The sequence below is a fragment of the Acyrthosiphon pisum genome, chromosome A3, assembly GCF_005508785.2.
Source record: "Acyrthosiphon pisum isolate AL4f chromosome A3, pea_aphid_22Mar2018_4r6ur, whole genome shotgun sequence".
Lineage (NCBI taxonomy): Eukaryota > Metazoa > Arthropoda > Insecta > Hemiptera > Aphididae > Acyrthosiphon > Acyrthosiphon pisum.
The window spans coordinates 21,438,479-21,447,087 of NC_042496.1; the positions used below are offsets into that span (position 1 = coordinate 21,438,479).

Consider the following 8,609-nt stretch of genomic DNA (forward strand, 5'->3'; position numbering starts at 1 on the left):
ACTCGTCGAAATACGTATATTTCAAAAAAAAAAAAAACGCAGGGCGTAGCAAAAGTGAATTTATAGGTACCATATTAAATAGTGTTGTTTTTAAAGTTGAAATATTAGGCACATTAATTTTGAGGACTAAAAAAAAGTCTTGCCATCAGTATATATGGAGTATATAATACCTGAATATGAGACCTTAACTTTAGCACCCCCCATAAAAAAATCCTAGATCCGCAACTGAGGAGGAGGAACAGTAGGTTGTCGTAATCTTAAATATACTATTTACAAACTGATATGATCGACAAGTAAATTATAAGATTTTATCATAACAAGATTGTAAACGATGGTTGTTCATTAATCATGAATTTATTTAGATACTAATAATTATAGTCCAGTCGATATCCAAGTTTTACCTGGAAAGTATTCCGAAGTTAATGAAACTTTTACAGGTTGTCTAGGGGTACTCTAAGATGTCTTTCCTAAGTTTTTGATCTCGAGGACCCTGTGCTAACTTAGGGGGCGGGGTTCAAAAACCCCAAAACTTTCAGACGACTTTTTTCAGTTTTTCGCTTATATCTCGTAAACTAATCATATTTTGTGTTTTAGATATAATATATATTACACGACAGAAATAGAATTGTATTTATATTTTATAATAATTTATGTGTGAAATTGAAAAATCGGTTGCAATTTGCATCGTAAGTTAGGGATACGATAAAAGAAAACCGATCCGTAGAAATATAGTTAAAAATGTATTAAGTATATTAAATTTAAATGTCTTCATATTATAAGAACATAACATGATGTAACATGTCATGTTCATTTATATTTAAAATACCTAATGTATTCTTTAGTTCATTTATAGATTTAAATCGTGCTGGAACAGGGTTGATGGAACTTGTGTTTGAACTTGATTTGTGCAATGGTCTTGAAGCTTCAGCTTTAGTCAGAGAATTATTACTAATATTTGAACGTATCAAAACATGTTCTGGTCGAATGGAAGGTAGGTACTACTGGACTAGTTTAATAGTTTAAGTTATAACTTATAAGTAATGATTTTATATTATATCCATGTAGAACTCAGATAATATCTATATAATAATATCACTACTGTACATAAAACCTTGGGGGAGCAATACTATATAAACGTTAGCAACAGCCTCGGCGTCTGCCAACGGCCAGATGACAAAACCGAACCGTTAAGATATCTATGAGAACTCCTCGGAGCCCAGTAGATTCTACGGATTAGATATTGGCACTGTGACAAGACGGCCGCGGGTATACTTGATCATTTTACGACACCTCGCACCGACCAAAGGCACATCTTGTAGAAGGCTTCCTGGACTGTGAGAACCAACGACGCAGTCCGCCAGGGATCTAGTAAGAGAGAGGATAGTACTATATAGGAGCCCTGGGAGCGGCCCAGTATTCAGACAATCAGACGTGATTTAGCAAACCGTACGTACACACTCTTGTACCTCTTCATTCTTAATTATCACATTTTTGTATTTTTTAATATATTTTATATCAGGTGTTATCAAAAATCAGTTTCCTCAAAATTCAGATGCACAATTTGAGTTGGATGTCCAAAGTTGGTTCAGAACTTCTAAAACAAGATATGATAGAGAAAATAAATAAAGAATGTCATTTAAGATACTTATAAATAAAAAAAAGTCATAGTTGTATATAGTCATAAGCGGAACTTGCAATTTTAACGGAACTAAATTTTACATTGTTATTATAATTATTATAATAATTAAAAAACAACTAGTGATTTCACTTTTTATTATTACCTTAAAATATGTATTTATTTTTAATAAATACATGCGCAGTATAATTTATCCTTGATAGGTGTGATTATTATTTAGGTAAGGGGTGGATCCAGACCATGATAACAAGGGGGATTTAAAGGGCATACTCAATGGTGTCATTTAAAGGGGAGGCAAGGTGGGCATTTGCAATAGCACCCCATGACTATATTTATAGGAAAATATTATATTGTGTAGGTAATTAGCATTTATTGTCACAATGATAAATTGTTAATTAATAGTTGGAATATAATTATATTTGGATGCTTGAGTGGACGTGTCTGAAAATTAGTATTAGTATGTATGTTTTTTATGAAGGAAAAGTAACATAATATATTAATATGTGCTTGCGAGTGGTTGATTTTTAAATAATAATAATTAAATAGTAATAATTATTTTGTAGTTAAAAATTTATAAAATGTTAAACTTTTATAGCAAACTATTAAAAATTTAAAACAGGGTTCCACGAAAATAGGTTATATAAATTACTTTATTCACAATTATATCATCATACATATTTAGTATAATATCATAAACTGACTAACCGTTTTCGCTCAAAATCGTCTTTCTTATACATTGGTATTATATCATTGAATTCAAATTCAACACCATCCATACAGTGACCCACCTGTAACCTACTGTACACCAGAGCGACACCTACTTACCCACCTTTTTTTAAAATACTATAATGTTATATTTGTAATTAGAGAGAGAATATACAATTATACATAAAATACATATTATATAATTATATTAAAGTTTAGTTGAATGTAATTTTATGTATTGGGTAAAGATAACTATGTTTAGTATTGCCATGTCTTCTAATGTACACAATAGTCAATATTTGAAAATTCCAAGGTTCTTATGGCAAAAATAGTCATGAGGTAATATGATGTCAGGACATTTATTTAGTAAAATTGAGAGGAACCTTAATTTTATTTTTTTAAATGTTGATTAAACTATTCAGTAGATGGGATGTTATATGAATGATTATTGTTGAGGGTGGGTGGTTGCTTTTTATGTTTCGCTACATCTATATTTTTAAGGATAGCCGCCACTGGCACGTGGGGTCTAATCCGGCTGTTTTCAAACTCGGACGTCTCGATCGAAACTCGCACCGGGACGTACTCGGCATCGAACCAGAACGGTGTCTCGATGGTTCCACAATATCACGGCTTGACTGCTTGTCTGCTTCACGTCCGCTTCGGCAGCGTCTCGATCTTGACTTCGGTGCCAACGGAAGTCTTTATTGCCGTGTTGACGAACGAAATATAATGACGGAACTTTGGACTGGCATAATTTGCTCGACCGAAACCGTTTGCATCGCTCACCGGCAGACGGTGAATCGATAGATACCGGCCTCTGCATCGAGGCGGCAGACGGTGAATCGATATGTGATGCCGAAGCCGTCTGCACCGCATGTTTGGCATTGAACTGTGTTGACGGACCGGTGCGAAATTACCGCTACTTACCAACACGATTTTGCAGGTCAGTCCATTACTCAGCCCGTCGATAACTCGGTGCATCGCGGTCGAACCGGCGGACGGTGAGCAAATCTCGACGTCGGCCGATGTTTTTTGTACTGAAAGTGCAGCGATATTCGACATGATCATAGATACGCACCACATTATAATAATATATAAGAAAAGTGCGTTATAACTTTTAGAATATTATAATGAGTTATTCGTATAGTGTTCGTTGTAACAATAATACAGAAATAATATTATGCTGTGATAGTGTGGTCTGTGACACAGAAACGACTAATTTATTATATTATTTACTTTTACACAAGTTATGTTATTAATTAACTAAGTTAACCTATACAAGTTTTATATATGGCCATCGTCCATTGTCCATCGTTAATTATAGGTAGGGTGATAGAATAATGGTAGGCCGGTATATACCAATACAATTTACAAACTACGGAACATTAGCTCTTAGTTAAATTTACTTAATATACAATACATTGAATAACGCGTCATAGCAGTATATTTTACCGTTATATAAGTAGTTCATTTATTTTAACAGTACATAGTAGCAGTGAGCCTAAATAATTTTTATACTTGTGAGTTATTTATTATATTAGCATTTTGCGAACAAAAATCGGCATAACAACATACAATACTGTATGAACCCCTTACAATTTATTTTTTACCAATACAACGAATAATAATTTACCCTAAGAAATTAAACACTATTGTATAATGCACCTGCAATCCGTACTATATGCAATATAAATCATATAAATATTTTTTATAATTTAATCAATATAAAAAACTTACAAGACACTAATTATCTTATATAAATCGACTTTTACATAAAAAATAAAATTCTATATATGTCAAAAATTTAGACATTTGTTTTAGAGTTAACTATATGAATTAATAAACAAATACAATACTGCTTTTATGTAAGAATAATGGAACATTAAACGCTATCTATATAGTTAACTAAAATTTTTTTTCATATGTTTTTACTATCATTATTGTCACAGTATACCAACGCACTGCATTCCATTAATTGTATATTATTGATTCTTTTATCAATGATGTTTTTAGTTTCTTTTTTTATCGTAATTCTGCATTTGACTTCTGGGATAGGCGTTAAACCTCGTTGGAGCTTCTAAAAACAAAATTGTATAATTGAACAAAACAAACTTATATGTTTATAACAATTAATATTTTTTAAATGTATATTTAACATTTTTACTTGTTTTAAAGTCCCTGATTCCGTCATTAAATAGTATATAGCATATAGTGGTATCCAGACCATGGAAATCAACGATATTGTTATTCCTAATCCTTCGCCCCACCATGGATACGTATAATGGTTCCCATACTTCACCGGTTCGTACTTGATGATGAAAAATATAAATACCGTCTGTAAAATATTAAATTTGGGCTTTATATCATAATTTTATCTCAAACGGAACATAGTTAAGTCTTACGATCATAACGAGAGGTGAAAGATACACCCAACAGATGTACCAGAACAAATTTGGACGAAAACCGAGCATCTGATTGACGCATTCGCGAAATCTATCAGCTCCGAAAAACCATGAAATGGCTATGGTCTGAAAGAAACACACCCAAAGCAACGATATTCCCGATGCCGAATATGTATCCATTAATTGAAATATATACATTCCACCCTGGAAAGAATAAATAAATATTTATAAATATTTTTTGAATAATCGTCGTATCAATATAATATAATATAATTTGTAGTTAAATCATTATAATATTACATCAGTTCTAAAGTGCATATAATATTGTTATAAATTATAATACAATAAATTACAGTTTCGTTGTTGGTTTATACTTACGTTAGTCACCATGGACGAACTCAACACAAACATACCTACACACACCAACAATGTGAAAGTTTTTCGTTTAGAGTGTAAGTACTTAGGCCACTTATCCGTCAGTCCAGTTATAAACGATTCGACATTGCAGAATTCACTATCAATACCAATCATCTAAATGCGAAAAATCCAAATGGATTTATATATATATATATATAGTAAGTCGTACGAAAAAGTACTCAAGTAATTAAGCAGCCATACCTACAGCAAGCATGACGAAGAATACGACTGCCCATATCCTCGCCCCAGGTAACTGAAGCACCACTTGCGGATAAGTTATAAATACCAAACCCGGCCCACTCTCCACGACATCGCTAACCGTAGCTCCCTGGGAAGCAGCAATAAAACCTAATATACTGAATGTAATTACACTGGGTATGATAGACGTGAGCGTGTTAATAACACAAGTTAAAACTGCATCCCTATAAAATAATTTTAAGACATTCGTATCATTATACATTTTGTGATAAAATATTCGTACCTATAACAATTGTGATGAAATCGGTTGAATGATCCTAGAGCTGGTAAAGTGCCTACACCGACACTATAGCCAAAGAAAATTTGTGTTGTTCCTTCTATCCAAGTGTCTGAATTCATGAGACTCTCCCATCTCGGAGTGACTAGATACCTGATACCTTCACCAGCTCCTTCCAGCGTTACTGCTCTAATCAGTAATGCTCCCATTATTAAGTATGGAAACATTGCTATGAACCACACTATCTATTTATCATTAAAATAATACACGTAGTTAGACATTTCAGAAGGTTATTTAAATTGATTATTATAGCTATTACTTATTACTTATTAGTTATTATAGTTTATTACCTTTCCACTCTGGCTGAGACCTTTGCCCAAGATGATATAAATTAAGATCCACGATAGTCCTAATAAGCACAATAGTTCCCATTGCATTCCTCCAATATTTTCAATACCACTTGTCAGCATGAGCACTCTTCTCCTACAACAATATCCCAACCCATGAAAATTTGGCAAAATTGAACATTTTGATGCACTTCACGCACTCCCAATACTCTTCAGCCGGTGTCACAGTAGTCACATTAAAACAATTTCGAAGTTGGTTCAAAAAGTCGACACCTTGTTCTGGATGAAGGACAGACGAACTGTTTGTATCTATGTCAGTGAAGTTCAACGGAACATCAGCATACGATAACGACTTAATAGTGTGACAGAATGCCGTAAGCTGACCATCGTTTTTGAAAACATTATCTTGTAGTACATATGTTTTATTGAAATACATTTGGTTCCACGAGTCTATATTTCGATTGAGCGTCAACGATGTATTAAACATACGTTTTATTGTATTCGTATTAAAGTACTCGTGAGTCATATTAACACTATTTGGCTTCAAACAGTTGTCTGTGTTCCACCAATTGTCTGAAACAAGTAAGTACCAAGTCGTCAATATAATATTTCAGTTGAATTATTTAATGAATCTTACTACAACTTTCCCACGGTAAAGTCGGAAATGATATGAAGCAACTTGCCAAATAAAAAAATGTCCATGCAACAATAACGCAATAGTACACATCCAGCAAGAAAACTATAGTCATCGTTGCATAACCAGTGCCTATACAACATAATATATAAATGCATATTAAAGCACTTGTAATATTAAATAATTAAAAGTAAAACGGCTAGAATAAAAATTGAATTATAAAAATACTTTTATTACTAGTTATTGAAATACAATTTTTACCGGAAAGTATTGGACATAGCTTTCCAACCAACGTCATCCCACCAGAACCCAAATACTGTCCGATGGCCACTTCTTGAAAAAAAATCGGTATTCCACAAAATACCATGGCTACAAAGTAAGTCACCAAAAATGCTCCTAAAATATTTTGAATAATACCATTAATATAAATATTAAATAGTTATGATGAAATAATATTTCAGAATCTACATAATATTAGGTTTTGTACAGAACAATTCATTGCTAATTTCATAAAAAGTGAAAACCCTTTGATACAAAATCTTTTAATAAATAAATCTTTTTATAGTTAATTATAAAAAAAATTAAATATTAATTGAATTAAATTAAAAATTTGTTTTCTTGATGGACCAGAATATTGATTTATTGAAAAAAAAATTCTAGTTCATCGAAGTACTAGCTATTGCTTATACATTAAAAAAAAAAAAAAACGAATCCGCGGGAATAAGCAGCTCTAAAGCTTTCATGTCATCGTCGAAGCCTATTCAAGAAGACACTTTACCCATGTTCATATATAAGCTGACTGACACTAAAAATCTTTTTTGTTGGAATGCTGACAAGAATCTTTTATATATTTTGAAAAATTCAGTAAAATTTCAGTTTGTGTTCTAGTATTTATAACATAGAACATATTATAATACTATACTTACATATTTTAGTTTGTTATAATATTTAAAACATTTTTTTTGTATAAGAAAATTTTGTTTAAACAACTAAAACTAAATAACATTTTATAATATACTTGTATACCTTAGGCAGTATACCTTAGACCACTAACCTACTCCACATTTTTTGTTGCCAGTGTAGCTTATCAATGTTTTAATTTTTAAAATAGAAACGTTTTATTGTCAAACCGTATAATATGATATCAAAAAAGTTAAACCGTAATACTTCTAATCCAACCAAACGATACGTGATGGCACTGTTTTCTATTGTAAATAAATCTTACGTTTTATGGATCAGTGCTGTATACCAGCAGTAGAATAACATAATAATATACAATATCTACGGTTTGTCAGTTTTAAACTGACAATAGAAATTTGATTGCAATCATGTGCAGATTCAATTACAAAATGTATCTATATTTAAAATTAATAACGTTTGTTTTAATTTCAATTTATATTAGCGTATGTTAATTGTTATTACTTATTATTATTGGAACGAAGTTCTTTATGGGGCCTTAGGTGGATGGGAGTCGCTGGAAAAAAATCGCAACACCGAAAAGTGTAACAATGAAAAACGCAACATCAGTGTTTCCAGGTTTGGAAAGAGGGATGATCGTACCGCGTCTTCAAAATTATCGTATGTCCCCACTAGGATCGTACCATCTGGCAACACTGCGGTTCCATTCGCGTAGGCTACCCAACATCGTTCGTCACGCGCGTAGAGGAGACCGTCGGGCGGAGTGGGGGGACCCATTAAACGAGTAATTATTTTTGACGAAGCATAACTTAGCCGGTATTCGACTTAGAGACCCCGGACCAATGGGTATCTCAATTTCTTAGGCCCCAGATGAAATTTCAACATTAGGGAACCAAAGCCCCCACCCCCCCCCCCACATTTTGAGTTGAGTGTAACTCGGGCCGGAATTCAAGTTAAAGACCTCGGACCACGGGGGAACCCAATTCTTATTATGAAGACTACCGTTTTCCGCTTTAGGGGACGGGGGCACCTCCTCCCCTCTTTTGGATTTTGCTTTTTTGATGGATTTTGGTCC

The 8,609-nt window shown here is 32.8% G+C and overlaps 1 protein-coding gene across 1 annotated transcript in view; it reads right to left on the reverse strand.

Annotated features, from left to right (window-relative positions):
• Positions 1–3,767: 3,767 nt before the first annotated feature.
• Positions 3,768–8,609, reverse strand: part of LOC100161653 (sodium- and chloride-dependent GABA transporter 1) — an 11,256-nt gene continuing 6,414 nt past the window's right edge. The window contains exons 4-13 of the mRNA XM_016805443.2: positions 6,878–7,012; positions 6,620–6,748; positions 6,183–6,555; positions 5,986–6,118; positions 5,642–5,880; positions 5,366–5,582; positions 5,122–5,274; positions 4,744–4,947; positions 4,506–4,676; positions 3,768–4,418 (exon numbers count right to left, since the gene is read on the reverse strand). Coding sequence (XP_016660932.1) covers positions 4,260–4,418; positions 4,506–4,676; positions 4,744–4,947; positions 5,122–5,274; positions 5,366–5,582; positions 5,642–5,880; positions 5,986–6,118; positions 6,183–6,555; positions 6,620–6,748; positions 6,878–7,012 — 1,913 coding nt within the window. The 3' untranslated portion in view covers positions 3,768–4,259. The remainder of the gene's footprint in view (positions 4,419–4,505; positions 4,677–4,743; positions 4,948–5,121; positions 5,275–5,365; positions 5,583–5,641; positions 5,881–5,985; positions 6,119–6,182; positions 6,556–6,619; positions 6,749–6,877; positions 7,013–8,609) is intronic.